Here is a 19,262-nt window from a genome sequence, read left to right on the forward strand (position 1 = left end):
TGCTCAGCAGGGAAGCTCCTGCCGCTTCCCGTGCCTCAGCGACCTTGGTCCCATCTATCCATTGACTTTTTTACTGATCTTCCCCCTTCTGATGGTTTCACCGCCATTCTGGTGGTAGTGGATAGATATTTTCCAAGTCATGTCGATTCATCCATTTTCCTGGTCTTCCCATTGATCTCCAGGTCGCTGAGGCACTCTTCCAGCAGGTCTTCCGGCATTATGGCCTTCTGGAGGACATTGTCTCGGACCATGGCCCCCAATTCACATATGGCGGGCCTTCTTGGAGAAGCTTTGGGTCATGGTTAGTCTCACACCCAGGTATCAGCCTCAGTCTAACGGGCAGGAGGAGAGGATGAATCAGGAGCTAGTGAGGTACCTGAGGAGTCACAGTCAGGACCTGCAGGGTGAGTGGGCACGTTTCCTTCCTTGGGCCGAATACATCCAGAATTCTCTACGTAACTCCTCCACTGGGTTGAACCCCTTCCAGAGTGTTTTGGGTTTACAGACGGCCCTGGCTCCATGGACACCAGGCCAGACCATGGCTCCTGTGGTAGATGAGTGGTGCCGGCGCGTGGAGGAGGTGTGGAACAATGTGCATGTGAGACTCCAGAGTGCCGTCAATCGTCAGAAGGAACAGGCAGACCATCACAGCAGTGAGACCCCTGTGTTCCATTCTGGGGATCGTGTTTAGCTCCCACTCCACCTGCCCTGCAAGAAACTGAGCCCCTGGTTTGTGGGGCCATTCAAGGTTCTCCGGAGGGTCAATGAGGTGACATACATACCCTCTTTTTATGTTTATTTTTATTTTACCTTATTTAACCAGGCAGGCCAGTTGAGAGCAAGTTCTCATTTACAACTGCGACCTGGCCAAGATAGAGCAAAGCAGTGTGACACAAACAACACAGTTACACATGGGATAAACAAACGTACAGTCAATAAAACAACAGAAAAGTCTATATACACAGTGTGGAAATGTAGTAAGATTAGGAAGGTATGGCAATAAATAGGCCATAGTTGAGAAATAATTATAATTTAGCATTAACACTGGAGGTGATTGATGTGCAGAAGATGAATGTGCAAGTAGAGACACTGGGGTGCACAGGAGCAAAAACATAAATAACAATATGGCGATGAGGTAGTTGGGTGGATTATTTACAGATGGGCTATGTACAGGTGCAATGATCTGTAAGCTGCTCCGACAGCTGATGCTTAAAGTTGGTGAGGGTGATATACATTTCCAGCTTCAGTTATTTTTGCAATTCGTTCCAGTCATTGGCAGCAGAGAACTGGAAGGAATGGCGGCCAAAGTAGGAGTTGGCTTTGGGGGTGACTAGTGCAATATACCTGCTTGAGCACGTGCTACGTGTGAGTGCTGCTATGGTGACCAGTGAGCTGAGATAATGCGGGGCTTTACCTAGCAAGGACTTATAGATGACCTGGAGCCAGTGGATTTGGTGACAAATATGAAGCGAGGGCCAGCCAACGAGAGCATACATGTCACAGTGGTGTGTAGTATATGAAGCTTTGGTGACAAAACGGATGGGACTGTGATAGACTACATCCAATTTGCTGAGTAGAGTGTTGGAGGTTATTTTGTAAATGACATCGCCGAAGTCAAGGATCGGTAGGATGGTCAGCCTTACGAGGGTATGTTTGGCAGCATGAGTGAAGGAGGCTTTGTTGAGAAATAGGAAGACGATTCTAGATTTAATTTTGGATTGGAGATGTGTAATGTGAGCTTTGAAGAAGAGTTTACAGTCCAACCAGCCACCTAGGTATTTGTAGTTGTCCACATATTTTAAGTCAGAACTGTCCAGAGTAGTGATGCTGGATGGGTGGGCAGGTGCGGGCAGCGATCGGTTGAAGAGCATGCATTTAGTTTGCTTGCATTTAAGAGTGGTTGGAGGCCACGAAAGGAGTGTTGTATGGCATTGAAGCTCATCTGGAGGGTTGTGTCCAGAGAAGGGCCAGAAGTATACCGAATGGTATCGTCTGCGTAGGGGTGGATCAGAGAATCACCAATATGGAGAATCACCAATACGGCTGCACAGTATTGTGTTTTATCAATGACGGTTATGATATCGTGTAGGACATTGAGCGTGGCTGAGGTGCACCCATCAACAGCTCGGGAAACCAGATTGCATAGCGGAGAAGGTACGGTGGGATTCGAAATGGTCGGTGATCTGTTTGTTAAACCTCTTGTAACTACCCATCCCCGATTCAGGAGAATTGTCATCAACTGATACTAAGTAGCATAACGCAAAGTACAAAAAATCTTACTAGAAAATATTCATATTCATGACATCACAAGTGAAATATATTCAAACACAGCTTAGCCTTTTGTTAATCACCCTGTCATTTCAGATTTTGAAAATATGCTTTACAGCCAAAGCAAGACACGTATTTGTGTAAGTTTATCGATAGCCTAGCATAGCATTATGCCTAGCTAGCAGCAGGCATTCTGGTCACGAAAATCGAAAAAGCAATCAAATTAAATCGTTAACCTTTGATGAGCTTCGGAAGTTTTCACTCACGAGACTCCCAGTTAGATAGCAAATGTTCCTTTTTTTCCAGAAAAATTATTTTTGTAGCCAAAAAATTGTTCTTCACGTTTGGCTGAGAAAACGACCGGAAATTGCGGTCACGACAACGCCGAAAAATGTTCCAAATTAGCTCCATAATATCGACAGAAACATGGCAAACGTTGTTTATAATCAATCCTCAAGGTGTTTTTCAAATATCTATTCGATAATATATCAACCGGGAGAGAGCTTTTTTCAGTAAGACCGGGTAGAAAAATGGCTACCTTTGTCTTTTGCGCGATAAATACACAAAGAGCCATCAGGTGGACACTGACGCAATGTTGTCGCTCAGGCTCATTTTTCAAAATAAAAGCCTGAAACTATGTCTTGTGATACTAGACACATTACGAAGCCATAGAAAAGGCAATTTCGTTGATATCCCATTCACTGCTCAATAGGGAAGCATAGGAAGGGACTCTTATTTAGAAACCGCTGCGTTCCTGATTGTATTTTTCTCATTCTTTTTCTGTTATACTCACAGACAATATATTTACAGTTTTGGAAACTTTAGAGTGTTTTCTATCCTAAGCTGTCAATTATATGCATATTCTATTTTCTGGTCCTGAACAGATTCAACGGGTTAACTTGGCTTTCGAAGACTTTAGAAAGGCAGGGTAGGATAGATATAGGTCTGTAACATTTTGGGTCTAGAATATCATCCCCTTTGAAGAGGGGGATGACCCCGGCAGCTTTCCAATCTTTAGAGATCTCAGACGATACGAAAGAGAGGTTGAACAGGCTAGAAAAAGGGGTTGCAACAATTGTGGCAGATAACTTTAGAAACAGAGGGTCCAGATTGTCTAGCACAGCTAAATTGTAGGGGTCCAAATTTTGCAGCTCTTTCAGAACATCAGCTATCTGGATTTGGGGGAAAGAGAAATGGGGGAGGCTTGGGCAAGTTGCAGTGGGGGGTGCAGAGCTGTTTACCAGGGTAGGGGTAGCTAGGTGGAAAGCATGGACAGCTGTAGAAAAATGCTTATTGAAATACTTGATTATCGTAGATTTATTGGTGGTGACAGTGTTTCCTATCCTCAGCGCAGTGGGCAGCTGGGAGGAGGTGGTCTTATTCTCCATGGACATTACAGTGTCCCAGACATTTTTGGAGTTTGTGCTACAGGATGCAAATTTCTGTTTGAAAATGCTAGCCTTTGCTTTCCTAACTGCATGTGTATATTTGTTCCTTTCCTCCCTGAAGTTTTGCATATCGCGGGGACTATTCGATGCTAATGCAGTACGCCACAGGATGTTTTTGTGCTGGTCAAGGGAAGTCAGATCTGGAGTGAACCAAAGGCTATATCTGTTCTTAGTTCATTTCTTTTTTGAATGGGTCATGCTTATTTAATATGGTGAGGAAAGCACTTTGAAAGAATAACAAGGCATCCTCTACTGATGGAATGAGGTCAATATCCTTCCAGGATACCCGGGCCAGATTGATTAGAAAGGCCTGATCGCTGAAGTGTTTTAGGGAGTGTTTGGCAGTGATGAGGGGTGGTCGTTTGACCGCGGACCCATTACGGATGCAGGCAATGAGGCAGTGATGGCTGAGATCCTGGTTGAAGACAGTAGAAGTGTATTTAGAGGGCAGGTTGGTAAGGATGATATCTATGAGGGTGCCCGTGTTTACGGATATAGGGTTGTACATGGTAGGTTCCAAGATAATTTGTGTGAGATTGAGGGCATCTAGGTTAGATTGTAGGACGGCCGGGGTGTCCCAGTTTAGATCACCTAACAGTACAACCTCTGAAGATAAATGGGGGGCAATTCATTCACATATGGTGTCCAGGGCACAGCTGGGGGCCGAGGGGGGGGTCTATAACGAGCAGCAACAGTGAGAGACTTGTTTCTGGAAAGGTGGATTTTTAAAAGTAGAAGCTCGAATTGTTTGGGCACAGACCTGGATAGCATGACAGAACTCTGCAGGCTATCTCTGCAGTAGATTGCAACTCCTCACTCTTTGGCAGTTCTGTCTTGGTGGAAAATGTTGTAGTTGGGGATGGAAATTTCAGAATTGTTGGTGGCCTTCCTAAGCCAGGATTCAGACCCCGCTAGGACATCAGGGTTGGCGGAGTGTGCTAAAGCAGTGAATAAAACAAACTTAGGGAGGAGGCTTCGAATGTTAACATGCATGAAACCACGGCTTTTACGGTTAGAAGTCAGGAAATGATAGCTCCTGGGGAATAGAAGTGGAACTTGGGACTACAGGGCCTGGGTTAACCTCTACATCCCCAGAGGAAGAGAGGAGGAGAAGGATGAGGGCACGGCTAAAGGCTATAAGAACTGATAGTCTAGCGTGTTGGGGGCAGTGAATAAAAGGAGCAGAATTTTGGGCGTGGTAGAAAAAATTCCAGGCTTAATGTACAGACATGGGTATGGTAGGATGTGAGTACAGTGGAGGTAAACCTGGGCGTTGAGAGACGATGAGAGAGGTTTCATCTCTGTAGGGACAAGTTAAGCCAGGTGAGGTCTCTGCATTTGTGTGGGGTGGGACGAAAGATCTTTTTAAGGCATTTTGAGTGAGACAGTGAAATAAAACAGTAAAAAATAGCCAAGACAGCAGTAGACAAGCAATCACAGGTGTTGATCAGGAGAGCAAAGACAATAATGGGTAAATGGTCATTCACACACACAGATTCACGCATCCATGCACTTTACATACACCTTACATTATGATACTTCCACACCTCATTTATTTTTCTTAGTTTAAAGTTAATATTTTTTGTTACAATAAATATTTTTTAATATTTTTTAAGAACATTTTTTAATTGGCCTATACCTGTTGTTCGCGTCCCCTCATTTTTGCCACAGGCTATGAGCCGGCCTGTGACAGTATGCTATTCTTTTTTCTGAAATAGACTACATTATTTTCCTATCATGCATCTTTAGACCTGTCTAAAATAAATAATGGATTTATTGTGAAGCTGTAGGCTATATTACATGGATTTATTTGACATTTTTGTGTTGAAGCCAGGAGATGATAAATGTTTTATGTTAATTAGCAGTCAATTATCGTCAGACCTATAGTTAGTTGTTTGACAATCACCGGCTAAAATGGCATGACCGCAACAGCCCTAGTGGTGTATAGTTGGATTAGGGCAAGGACAGAGGCAGAGCAGTCGTAGTGATGATGGTACTGTAGTTAGGCAGGGACAGAGCAGCCCTTCTGTGATCCTCTCTTTCCCAAACATGGCTATCACCTCTAATCCCATGGAGATTATCCCCCCCGTGCCACACAGGAAGGCAGCATTAGTGCTGTGCACTGCTCAGAAAGCCCTGCCGCCTCCCTGCCTGCTACAGAACGCTGCAGTATTCCCCACTGAGCAGAGGGGATTTCACATGGATAGCCAGCCTGCGCTGCCCTTTATTAAGCTGCTACTGAGGGGTCAGCTCTGCTCTGCTCTTCTCTCACCAACCCGTTGTTTGTTATATCTAAAGTACTGCTACATACAGTATCAGTCAAAAGATTGGACACACTTACTCATTCATGTTTGTTTTTTTCAAATTTTTTAAATGTATTTTTTACTACTTTCTACATTGTAGAATAATAGTGAAGACATCAAAACTATGAAATAACAATAGTAATCAAAATACATTTTAGATTCTTCAAAGTAGCCACCCTTTGCCTTGATGACAGCTTTGCACTTTCTCTTTCCTCTCTGTCACCTGGAGTGCATTTCTCAGGTTTGCCTCCAAAAGTTCATTTGTGTTATTTATTCCACCTGGAGTTTGCCAATTAGGGTTGTGAATGAGGGTTGGTAGGAGAAGATGGTCTTTTAACAAATAAGGCAGGTGGGTGGAAGAAATAAGGGCAGGTCCATCAACAGGACATGGTCACAATCCAAAAATGTGGCTTTGAAAGTTCTCTCAAGCCAAAAACCATCAAGGTAGTCAAACTGGTTCTCATGAGGATTTCCACAGGTAACAGAGTTACCTTGCAGAGGATAAGTTCATTTGAGTTACCAGCCTTAGAAATCCCCAAATCATGCCCGTTCCATGAGTTTCAGCCACGGTTGACAACTCCATTGTGTCCTCCTCCCAGAGCGTAAGAACCTTGGTATAGAACAACATGGTCTTTTAACAAATAAGACCCGTAAATTCATATTATCCGCTAGAACAGCTCAAATAAGCAAAGCGCAGGTCCTAATCAGGCAGTCATCATCAACACTTTAAGACATGGTCCATTAAACAAACTATCCAGAAAGCCCGTCTGTACAAGTTTCAAGTAATTTCCACTGGCTTCCAGTTGAAGTGCAGCAGCTAAAGACCATGGTACCATGTGAGGGGAACACCTCAGTACCTCCAGGCTCTGATCAGGCCCTAAATGAAGGCACTGGTTCATCCACCTCTGGCCTGCTCGCCACCACTGGGAAGGAAGACTCAGCCCAGTTAAAACTACTGCTGCAGAGGATAAGTTCATTAAAGTTACCAGCCTTAGAAATCGGCAATTAACCTCTCTGGGACAGGCGGGACGCAAATGTCCCTCTTGGCCAATTGGCAGGTAAAATGCCAAATTCAAATAAAATTCTATAAAATTCAAACCTTCATTAAATCACACATGTAAGATACCAAATTAAAGCTACACTCGTTGTGAATCCAGCTAACATGTCAGATCTCAAAAAGGCTTTTCGGCGAAAGCATAAGAAGCTATTATCTGATGATAGCACAACAGTAAACAAAGAGAGAATAGCATATTTCAACCCTGCAGGCACCACAAAAAATATCTCAAAAGTTACCTGTAAACTTTGCCAAAACATTTCAACCTACTTTTGTAATACAACTTTAGGTATTTTTAAACGTTAATAATCGATCAAATTGAAGACGGGTCTATCTGTTTTCAATACAGGAGGATCACAAACTAATGCTACTTTTTTAGTCTTGCGCAACTCTCAAACAGTACACATAACGTTACCCTGATCCAAGATAGCCGTACTTCTTCATTACACAAAGGAATAACCCCAACCAATTTCCAAAGACTGGTGACATCCAGTGGAAGCGGTAGGAACTGCAAACAAGTGCCTTAGAAATCTCGTTTCCCAATGAAATTTTATTGAATAGACAGTGACCTAAAAAAAAAAAATCTGGATGGTTAGTCCTTCCTGCCTGCTACATAAGTTCTGTTATACTCACAGACATGATTCAAACAGTTTTAGAATCTTCAGAGTATTTTCTATTCAAATCTACTAATAATATGCATATCTCATATTCTTGGAATGAGTAGCGGGAAGTTGAAATTGGATACGCTATTTATCCAAAAGTGAAAATGCTGCCCCCTATCCCCCTATCCACCGCAGAGTGCAGCCCAAATAAATGATTCACTGAATTCAAGCAACAGACACATCTCAACATCAACTGTTCAGAGGAGACTGCATGAATCAGGCCTTAATGGTCGAATTGTTGCAAAGAAACCACAACGAATGGACACCACGAAGAAGAAGAGACTTGCTTGTGCCAAGAAACACGAACAAAGGACATTATATCGGTGAAAATCTGTCCTTTGGTCTGATGAATCCAAATTTGAGATTTTTGGAGGAGGAGGTGTGATGGTGTGGGGCTGCTTTGCTGGTGACAGTCTGATTTATTTAGAATTCAACGCACACTTAACCAGCATGGCTACCACAGCATTCTGCAGCAATACGTCATCCCACCTTGTTTACACTTTGTCCTGTTGAAAAACAAATGATAGTGAGACTATGACACAAAACACACCTCCAGGCTGTGTAAGGGCTATTTGACCTAGAAGGAGAGTGATGGAGTGCTGCATCAGATGACCTGGCCTCCACAATCACCGGACATCAACCCAATTGAGATGGTTTGGGATGAGTTGGACTGCAGAGTGAAGGAAAAGCAGCCAACAAGTGCTCAGTAATTGTGGGAACTCCTTCAAGACTGTTGGACAAGCATTCCAGGAGACTACCTCATGAAGCTGGTTGAGAGAATGCCAAGAGTGTGCAAAGCTGTCATCAAGGCAAAGGTTGGCTACTTTGAAGAATCTAAAATATATTTAGATTTGTTTAACACATTTTGGGTTACCACATGATTCCGTATGTGTTATTTCATTGTGTTGATGTCTTCACTATTATTCTACAATGTAGAAAATATTGAAAATTATAGGTAGGTAGTTGTGTCCAAACTTTTGACTGGTACTGGGTGCAGCTGAAGTTGGAAGTTTACATACACGTAGGTTACCGTTATTAAAACTTGTTTGTCAACCACTCCACAAATGTCTTGTTAAAAACTATAGTTTTGGCAAGTCGGCTAGGACATCTACTTTATGCATGACACAAGTAATTTTCACAACAATTGTAACTTATATTTCAATGTATCTCAAATCCAGTAGGTCAGAAGTTTACATACACTAAGTTGACTTTGCCTTTAATAAACAGCTTGGAAAATTCCTGAAAATGATGTCATGGCCTTAGAAGCCACTGATAGGCTAATTGACATAATTTGAGTCAATTGGAGGTGTACCTGTGGATGTATTTCAAGGTCTACCTTCAAACTCATTGCCTCTTTGCTCGACATCATGGGAAAATCAAAAGAAATCAGCCAAGACCCCAGAAATAAAATTGTAGACCTCCACAAGTCTGGTTCATTCTTGGGAGCAATTTCCAAATGCCTTAATTAAGGTACCACGTTCATCTGTACAAACAATAGTACGCAAGTATAAACACCATGGGACCACGCAGCCGTCATACCGCTCAGGAAGGAGACGCGTTCTGTCTCCTAGAGATGAATGTAGTTTGGTGCAAAAAGTGCAAATCAATCCCAGAACAACAGCAAAGGACCTTGTGAAGATGCTGGAGGAAACAGGTGCAAAATATTCTATATCCACAGTAAAACGAGTCCTATATCGATGTAAGGAAAAAGGGAGATGCTTGCAAGCCGAAGAACACCATCCCAACTGTGAAGCACGGGGGTGGCAGCATCATGTTGTGGGGGTGCTTTGCTGCAGGAGAGACTGGTTCTCTTCACAAAATACATGGCATCATGAGGAACGAAAATTATGTGGATATATTGAAGCAACATCTCAAGACATCAGTCAGGAAGTTAAAGCTTGGTCGCAAATTTCTTCCAAATGGACAATGACCCTAAGCATACTTCCAAAGTTGTGGCAAAATGGCTTAAGGACAACAAAGTCAAGGTATTGGAGTGGCCATCACAAAGCCCTAAACTGAATCCCATACAAAATTGGTGGGCAAAACTGAAAAAGCGTGTGCGAGCAAAGAGACTTACAAACCTGACTCAGTTACACCAGCTCTGTCAGGAGGAATGGGCCAAAATTCACCCAACTTATTGTGGGAAGCTTGTGAAAGGCTACCCAAAACGTTTGACCCAAGTTAAACAATTTAAAGGCAATGCTACCAAATACTAATTGAGTGTATGTAAACTTCTGACCCACTGGGAATGTGATGAAAAAAATAAAAGCTGAAATAAATAATTCTCTCTACTATTATTCTGACTTACAATAAAATAGTGATCGTAACTCACCTAAGACAGGGAATTGTTACTTGCATTAAATGTCAGGAATTGTGAAACTGAGTTTAAATGTATTTGACTAAGGTGTATGTAACTTCGACTGTGCCTAGTCCCTCACACCTCTTTCTTTAACACCTCCAGTTTGGGTTTTGAGGAATAGTGTGCCATCAAAATGAGACGTGCAGTGGGAAAGACGTTTGATCTTTCCATAGGCACCCTCTCCTGGGCCAATGGAGACAGCTCTCTTATGATCCCCACGATACTGATTGGCTGATGTCTTGTCTTTCAGGTGAATGGAGCAGAAGCAGATTATGAGTATGAGGAGATCACCCTGGAACGGGTAAGTAGGAGGAACATCACATCGTAGTTGTTACTTTAAACCCATCATCCATGGCTAACGTTTTCATAAAATAGATGTCTCTTAAATTAAAGAGCCAATCACCAGTTGAAACAATAACAAAGTGAATTCCCTGCCACTGTTTTGGTAAAAAGCTGAGGGATGTGGCTGGAGAAATGTAGTCACTCTCAAATTCAAAGACAGAGCTAGGGATGACCATTAATGATATCACAATTATAGGTTTAACCATGTTTTAAGGCTATACATTGTATGTTTACATTTAATTTGTTTCCCAAAAAATTGGCTGTAGCAACTGCTGATTGTTCCTTTAAGGTTTTAATGTAAATTAAAGGTTTAAAATAAATTGAGGGTCTGTATTTAAATGTAAAGGTTTAAATTGAATTTAAATGCATTTAAAAGGTTAACCATGCAAGATATGTGTTTATATTTTCATAGTTTCCAGGGCTCTCAGTCTTACTATATCATGAAAACGCTGTGTGTCAGGGAGCAGGGAGAGGAGAGAGAGAGAAGGGAGAGGGGGGAGAGGAGCAGGGAGCTGTTTCTGTGTCTGCCTGTAAGGCTGCAGGGCTCTCTTTTCTTTCTGCTGTGACCTGATTAACTTTACATCAACTTCACTGTTAAAGACGGTGAGACACACATCAGAGATGCGCACACCACTCCTAACCACAACCACACACTAAGCCTTAGTGTAGGCAATAGAGTCAGGCCCTATACTACTGCTCTGAAATGTCACCGACCTCCTTGATTCAGTCTTATGTAGAAACATTTGAAATTGTGTTTTTTTTACATTGGATAAAAGCAGAGACACAGAGCTACAAAATGGTATATCATATACTGCATTTGAGGAACAATTGGAAAGTAATTCTGCTTTGAAAGTTGATAAACTTGTAATTTCACTTTTGAGAAAATGGCCTTTGAATGTTTTGGTACCAACTGGAGAGCTCTTCTTCGTCTACACCCATTCAACAATGTTCACACCCTCTTAAGCTTTAGCCCCACCCATCTCTTTAAGGGTTGATCTGAGTCTTCTGTACAAACAATAGCAGTCAAGCTCATAAGCTAACTGGCCAACTTGCTAGCTACTTCCAGACACATGAGAGAACAGCTCACTGAACATTACTCACCCTAGCAGAGCTGGTTTGGCTTTTTTCATGTTATCCAGAGCGTTGGTGACTGTAACTGGGCTGCTGGCAACAATTTAATTATACTTTTCTGTCAACGTTTACTGACACCGGCCGTATTCAACGGGGGTTGAGCGTTCGTAAATTCATCAGTTATTCTCTGGCACACTCAAACGAGAGTGCTCTGAAATCGAAGTAGAGGGCCAGACTGAATTTACAATCACAATCAAAAAGGTTACTTGTATAGTGGAGTCTTTTGTTAAAACATGTAGCTAGCTAGGTAAACAATGAACTATAATCCCAACTCATGACATTACTAACCTGCATGAATCTGCAGGTAGCTAACCAACCAGGATCAATGTTAGCTAGCTAACATTAGGCTATAACTAGCCAAGCAAATGGCTCTGAGATATGAATAATAAGATCATCCATGTAACGTTAGCTAGCGAGCCAGCCAGCTAACGCTACCTAGCTAGCTAAAATTACACTAACTTGTAATGAAAACAAATTTCTGTCAATATTAGAAATTTGTAATATCTGAAAATGTAGCTAGCTAGACTATCTTACCCTTATACATCATGGTTGGACGCTTCTCCCTGTCACGGATGCCATGCATGGTTGCCCTTAGTTTGAAGATGTAATCCGGAGACAGGTGTTTTTGCCATCTCCTTAGCTATCATACTCTAATTCCACTGATTTCAAAACTCTGTCCTCCAGAAAGTGGGAAGCAAGACTTATGACGTTCCACTAAGCAATGAAAAAAAATGTCAAGCCACTTTAGACAGGATTACCTATACATACTGACCAGCTCTAATAGACAGAAGCGTGCTATATGGCAGACCAATCCGAACTCATCTCTCGGCATTTCCAGCCCACTCATTATCTCAGCCAATCATGGCGAGCGGGAAGGTTTCCTGGCTTTTTCTGTGGCTAAACCAACTAGGCTCGGAATTGAATAATTTTATTGGTATTATAATGAAACAGCAGAGACCAGGTCTCGAACCCTCGACCTTCGAGCCCGAGGTCCGGCGCGCTATCGACTGTGCCGCAAAAGCATGCTCATGAGTCGATTTCCGCGCTTATAAACCCAGGGTCATTACGCTACTCCCTCCTTTCAAAGAGCGCTTCCTCGCGCTAGCTTACGACTCTACGTCTTACAGGAACGCACACGCACTGTCATGGATGCAAGGTCCGATCATTTCTGACACCAATGTAATGAAACAGGCAGGGAGCAGGTCTCGAACCCTCGACCTTCTAGCCCGAGGTCTGGCGCGCTATCGACTGTGCCGCAAAAGCATGCTCGTGCGGCAGGGTCGATTTCCACGCTTATAAACCCAGGGTCGTTACAGTATTTACAGATGGCATACAAGTTTGTTATAAAAGCACATGAAAGTTCAAATGTTCCAGAAGGCATTTCTGCCAAAAAAATGCATTTTGATAAAAACAAAAAAGATTACATTCAAATTGCTCTTGTGTGAAGTAGTGACCTTCGACATAGGCCTAGTTTCCTGAAACGTTCACAAATACACACTATACTACACTGCCACTTTGAAATCCACCCCACCATGCCCAAGTATTCATTATTGAGGAGGGTCCATCACATGTACTAATTGCCAATAATAAATGATCCGACTGATGGTTTCACCAACAAAATGTTTTTTTTTTGCCACTACATAAGTCAGGATGATATTTTTGTGTATTGATGACAATAAATCAAATTAATTTGATAAATAAATTATATTAATAGTTTCAATATCATGTTTAGATAATGAAATGCATTCTGGGATTCATTGTGCAAATACTCTCCAAAGAGTTGTTGTTTCTGTCATGTTTTAAGCGACAGTTGAGCTAGCTGTCAAGAGACAATGGCCGAGAAAAAAAAATAAAGAGAGAAAGTCAAGAATAGAAAATCATGGATTTAAAAAGCAACAATGTATCAACACAAAAGTGGAGGCCAAAAGAGGAAGGTCAAAAATTAGAAAGCTAAGGAGGTGTCAAAATGTGTTAAATTAGATTCATTTTTCAAACGCAGTTCAAGTGCAGCCATTGCTAGCACAAGCAATGTAGCGGGACCAGAATAGGATGTAGGTTTATCATCGCCAGCATCAGCTTTTGGCGGGTCAAGAGAGCCAAGGCCAAGCTGTTCCATCATGCCAGAAGATGCAACTTTGACAGAGGAGGATACAGGTTGTAAAGGTATCAGCGGATATGACCCTGAGCACAAGCCAGGCCGGACAAGCTATCCCTGGGCCGGACCGGGAGGAAGAGGTGCGGGGCGAGGCTAGAATCGTGACGTTTGAGGAAACAGTTGTAAGTGGGACAGACGGCCTTTTTACCTATCCAACTGACAGGGGGCATTATGCAACAAATACGGATGCAAAAGTTAAATAGCACATTATTGCATTAGGCTCGTGTAAGCCTACTGGCCCATTCCCAAGAGATGACGAAAGGCCGTGTTTTTCAGAGTTGTATTGCACTACAACCAAGGCTGGAATCAAATTACAATGTACTATGTTATTCGGCCAAGCTAAATTGCGAGTAGTGTGAGCCTTGCTGGCTGTTCGGAGATCGGAGTGCCCCTTGTCTGATGCGTGGGTGAATGCGGTGAGAGAATGCGGTGAGAGATTGGCGCCATCTAACATCCAAAATAGCATGTCACGAAACATCCCAGATTCACATGGGTGTCTGTTTGGTATATGACCAATGGAAGCCCAATGGCACTGTTGACGCAGAGATGGAGAGAGGCGTGCGTACACGGCAAATTTCTGGCGACAGGTGTTGGAGCGCATAGTTAACTCACACTTGCATCATGTAATTTGGCTTTCAGAGGGCACCGTGAAAGCTGGGGCAGTCTAACAGTGGGAATTTCCTCAGTGTAATTGACCTGCTGTCATTTAACGACCCAGTTCTGATATAACTTTTAGAATGCCCGCATGGTCCTTTAACTAACTCAGTCCTCAAATCCAAAATGAGCTGATTGATATTTAAGCCGAGCGAGTGAAGTGTGACATTCAGGGAGAGATGCAGGAAGCCCCATTTTTAAATATTATTATGGACACCACATCGGATGTGTCCAAGTAGACCAGTTAAGTCAAGTTTATCGCTATGTGAGAGTAATAAGGGATGCAAATAATGTCGCCACAGATCTGACCATCACAGAGTCGTTTTGGGGATTTCTGGGGACTGCTGACACATCAACAGCTGAGCTTCAACATAAAATCCAGGGCAGCATAAAGGAAAATGGGCTGAATTTTTCAAAATGCCGAGAGCAGGGGTATGATGGACCTTGCCGACAAATGGATAGCTCAGAACGCACTTGAAGACACTCTGAGAAGGAAGGCGAAGCTATGCGAGGACGAGCGACTGTCTGATGGGAGAGAAGTTTTAGAGTCAACGTCAATGCAAACGTTGACAGCGTTATCCACCAGCTGTGAAACATATGTAAAAGTCTGCGGGCAACACCGAGTCTGTTTGACTCCATGCACCCCACTCTACCCTGGCCAACGCAGATGATGATGCGTTCTGCGAGACAGCCAGCCGGCTGGTAGAACTCTACAGCAAATATATAAAAATAGCAAAGCACACTACAGTGAGAGACCTGGCCAAGATGATCATTGTGGATTACAATTCAGTCACTGCTACATTTGGGGAAGTAGTTACAGCGGTGCTCCTTTTTATGACTGCATGTAACGGTAGCCAGGGCCGAGCGCCCCTTTTCCAAACTGAAAATAATTCATTCAAATCATACCTGAGGAGCAGCATGGGACAGGAGAGACTGAGTGGGTTGGCCATTCTGTAAATTGAAAACACCAGGGCCGGGACCATGGATTTGAATGCCATAGTCAACGACTTTGCAGAGAGCAAGATCTGTCGAATGCCAATCAAATGAGTGAGTAAGCTTGTATTTTTACAGGGCAGGCTACCCAGACAGTCTACATAAATCAAGCTTTATTGAGATTAGCTGTGTTTCCGTGTTTCTGTCAAGAGATTGATCTACATATGTATGTTTTATAATATAGGCTATTGCCTATTATTTGCAGATAAAATAGGATGTTTTTTGACCACTTTGTGCTCTCCGTGGTGCTGATCGATTTATAACGGGTTTATTTCTGATCGCGGTCCATGGTGCTGAATGTATCGGCTATATTGCGGCCTCTCTGGTAACGGCTTCAAATGTGCCCTTAGATTAGGTTCTGCTCTGCTGTTACAATGCTTAGTAATATTAACACACAGACTTACCAACACAATTATTTACATTTTAAGGGAAATATGGGGGGTGATAGGGGCCGGTATTTTTGGGGCACCTCGGGCCAATCATGATATTAAGCTACGCTACTGGTCCTAGCTATGGAGTTTAATATAATACCATATAAGTAATATAGCCTGTATTTTTCATTATTTGAAGTAGACGTGGAAATACATGTATATACTTATATACAGGATATACCTCAGGTCAAATTATGAAATACAAATGATGGAATTAAACCCCTACAACTCATCCAGAACGCCGCAGCCCGTCTGGTGTTCAACCTTCCCAAGTTCTCTCACGTCACCCCGCTCCTCCGCTCTCTCCACTGGCTTCCAGTTGAAGCTCGCATCCGCTACAAGACCATGGTGCTTGCCTACGGAGCTGTGAGGGGAACGGCACCTCAGTACCTCCAGGCTCTGATCAGGCCCTACACCCAAACAAGGGCACTGCGTTCATCCACCTCTGGCCTGCTCGCCTCCCTACCACTGAGGAAGTACAGTTCCCGCTCAGCCCAGTCAAAACTGTTCGCTGCTCTGGCCCCCAATGGTGGAACAAACTCCCTCACGACGCCAGGACAGCGGAGTCAATCACCACCTTCCGGAGACACCTGAAACCCCACCTCTTTAAGGAATACCTAGGATAGGATAAAGTAATCCTTCTCACCCCCCTTAAAAGATTTAGATGCACTATTGTAAAGTGGCTGTTCCACTGGATGTCTTAAGGTGAATGCACCAATTTGTAAGTCGCTCTGGATAAGAGCGTCTGCTAAATGACTTAAATGTAATGTAAATGTAAATGGAATAGAAATGTTTTATAATTGTATTTTAAAGTAACTGAACAGTATACTCAATGTTGTACTTGAATGACTTTATTATAACATTGCAGTGCATTTACATACAGTACTGTTCAAAAGTTTGGGGTCACTTAGAAATGTCCATGTTTTTGAAAGAAAAGCACATTTTTTGGTCCATTAAAATAACATAAAATTGATCAGAAATACAGTGTAGACATTGTTAATGTTGTAATTGACTATGGTAGCTAGAAACGGCTGACTACATAGACGTACAGATGCCCATTATCAGCAACCATCACTCCTATGTTCCAGTGGCACGTTGTGTTAGCTAATCCAAGTTTATCATTTTAAAAGGCTAATTGATCATTAGGAAAAACCCTTTGCAATTGTTAGCACAGCTGAAAACTGTTGTCCTGATTAAAGAAGCAATAAAACTGGCCTTCTTTAGAGTAGTTGAGTATCTGGAGTATCAGCATTTATGCGTTCGATTACAGGCTCAAAATGTCCAGAATTACAGGCTCAAAATGGCCAGAAACAAAGACTCTTCTTCTGAAACTCGACAGTCTATTCTTGTTCTGAGAAATTAATTCTATTCCATGCGAGAAAATGTGAAGAAACTGAAGATCTCGTACAACGTGTACTACTCCCTTCAGAGAACAGCGCAAACTGGCCCTAACCAGAATAGAAAGAGGAGTGGGAGGCCCCGGTGCACAACTGAGCAAGAGGACAAGTACATCAGAGTGTCTAGTTTGAGAAACAGATGCCTCACAAATCCTGAACTGGCAGCTTCATTAAATAGTACCCGCAAAACACCAGTCTCTACGTCAACAGTGAAGAGGCGACTCCGGAATGCTGGCCTTCTGGGCAGAGTTGCAAAGAAAAAGTAATATGTCAGACTGGCCAATTAAAAGAAAATATAAAAATTGGCAAAAGAACACAGACACTGGACAGAGGAACTCTGCCTATGACATGTAACAGTTGATTTGAACCAAACCCATTTCTCTCTTCTGCCCCTCTATGTAGGGTAACTCGGGGTTGGGCTTCAGTATTGCGGGGGGGACAGATAACCCCCACATTGGAGAAGACCCCAGTATCTTCATCACCAAGATCATCCCTGGAGGAGCTGCAGCTCAGGACGGATGCCTCAGGTTGGTAACACCACAGTATATGGTTACATGATCCCAATCGCATTTCAGCCTATGAACTGAATCACATTGCATCTTATGGGTCCATGGTGTGAATCACATTAACTGACTCCTGTTGATTCTCCCTGTGGAGTAAATGACTAATATATTTGATTCTCCTGGGTAAAGAATGAATGACTGATGTATTTGAGTCTCCTGGCTGCAGAGTGAATAACTGATGTTTTTGACTAACCAGGCTGCAGAGTGAAATATGTATGTATTTGACTCTTCCTGCAGAGTTAATGACTGATGTATCTGACCAAGGGTGAATGTAGAATTCATGTATTCCTTGTGTGCGACCTCCTATGTGTGCGTGCGGAGGCACCCAAAAAATTCACTGGCATAACAGGCCCTGCCCTGGATGTTCTGCCGTCCATGCGAGACAAAACATTGCCACCCCCCTCCTATCCACTCTGAACTAGAAAGGTGTACAGAGGCAATTTAAAAAAATTGTTCTAATAGTCGGAAAAATAGAACATAATAGCAGCCCAATTCATATTCCTATGCTACAAATTAAAACATATTTAACACATCTGGTTAGTCAGCTATATAATCAGTTCCGTAACATATTTTCACTGATTGCACTGATTAAATCACAAATGTCTCTATTAAATTCGTTTTTTATATTTCTTTGTGTGCTGAATGGGGAAAAACTGCTTGCAATCAAGAGAAAAAGTCTCTCAGAAAAGTCTCACTAGAAAGGTGGATAATGAAAATAGAATTTTCAGGGAAGAATGGACTGAGAAATAGGCATACCAGAGTGTGTTGTTTGCAACAAAACGGTTGTTGTTTGCAAATAATTAAATATTATGAATTTAAACATGGCAACTTCAAAGGTTACCTTTTCACCCAATTGTAAGCTTCAACGGCTGGCTACTCGTCCGTTGCTTAACCCAACAACAGAAGTGCCAATTAACCTGCCCATTAACATTGACGGGGCTGCGGTGGAGTGAGTCGAGAGTTTCAAGTTCCTTGGTGTCCACATTACGAACAAACTATCATGGTCTAAAACACACAAAGATAGTCGTGAAGAGGGCACCACAACCCCTTTTCCCCCTCAGGAGACTAAAACGATTTGACATGGGTCCCCAGATCCTCAAAAAGTTATACAGCGGCACCATCGAGAGCATCTTGACCAGTTGAATCACCATCCGGCATGGAAACTACTCGGCATACGTCCGTAAGGCACCACAGAGGGTAGTGCTTACGGCCCAGTAAATAACTGGGGCCAAGCATCCTGCCATCCCGGACTTATATACTAGGCGGTGTCAGAGAAAGGCCCAAAAAATTGTCAATGACTCCAGTTACCCAAGTCAGACTGTTCTCTCTTCTACCGCACCACTGCGACCTGTATACTCTCGTTGGCTAGTCCTCACTACATATTTGTTGCCAAACACACTGGCTCCAGGTCATCTAAGTCTTTGCTAGGTAGAGCTCCGCCTTATCTCAGCTCACTGATCACCATAGCAACACCCACCCGAGCACGCGCTCCAGCAGGTATA

General features: G+C 42.8%; 1 protein-coding gene across 2 annotated transcripts in view; it reads left to right on the forward strand.

Moving 5' to 3' along the window:
• Positions 1-19,262, forward strand: part of LOC118358901 (discs large homolog 1-like protein) — a 202,501-nt gene that overhangs the window by 105,316 nt on the left and 77,923 nt on the right. For both annotated transcript variants that reach the window (XR_008080034.1, XM_052480206.1), the window contains 2 exons: positions 10,345-10,395; positions 17,600-17,724. Coding sequence is in view for 1 of the 2 variants with exons in the window: in XM_052480206.1 (XP_052336166.1) it covers positions 10,345-10,395; positions 17,600-17,724 (176 nt within the window). In the remaining variant the exon portion in view is untranslated. The remainder of the gene's footprint in view (positions 1-10,344; positions 10,396-17,599; positions 17,725-19,262) is intronic.

This window comes from Oncorhynchus keta, chromosome 26 (genome assembly GCF_023373465.1).
Source record: "Oncorhynchus keta strain PuntledgeMale-10-30-2019 chromosome 26, Oket_V2, whole genome shotgun sequence".
NCBI classification, from domain to species: domain Eukaryota; kingdom Metazoa; phylum Chordata; class Actinopteri; order Salmoniformes; family Salmonidae; genus Oncorhynchus; species Oncorhynchus keta.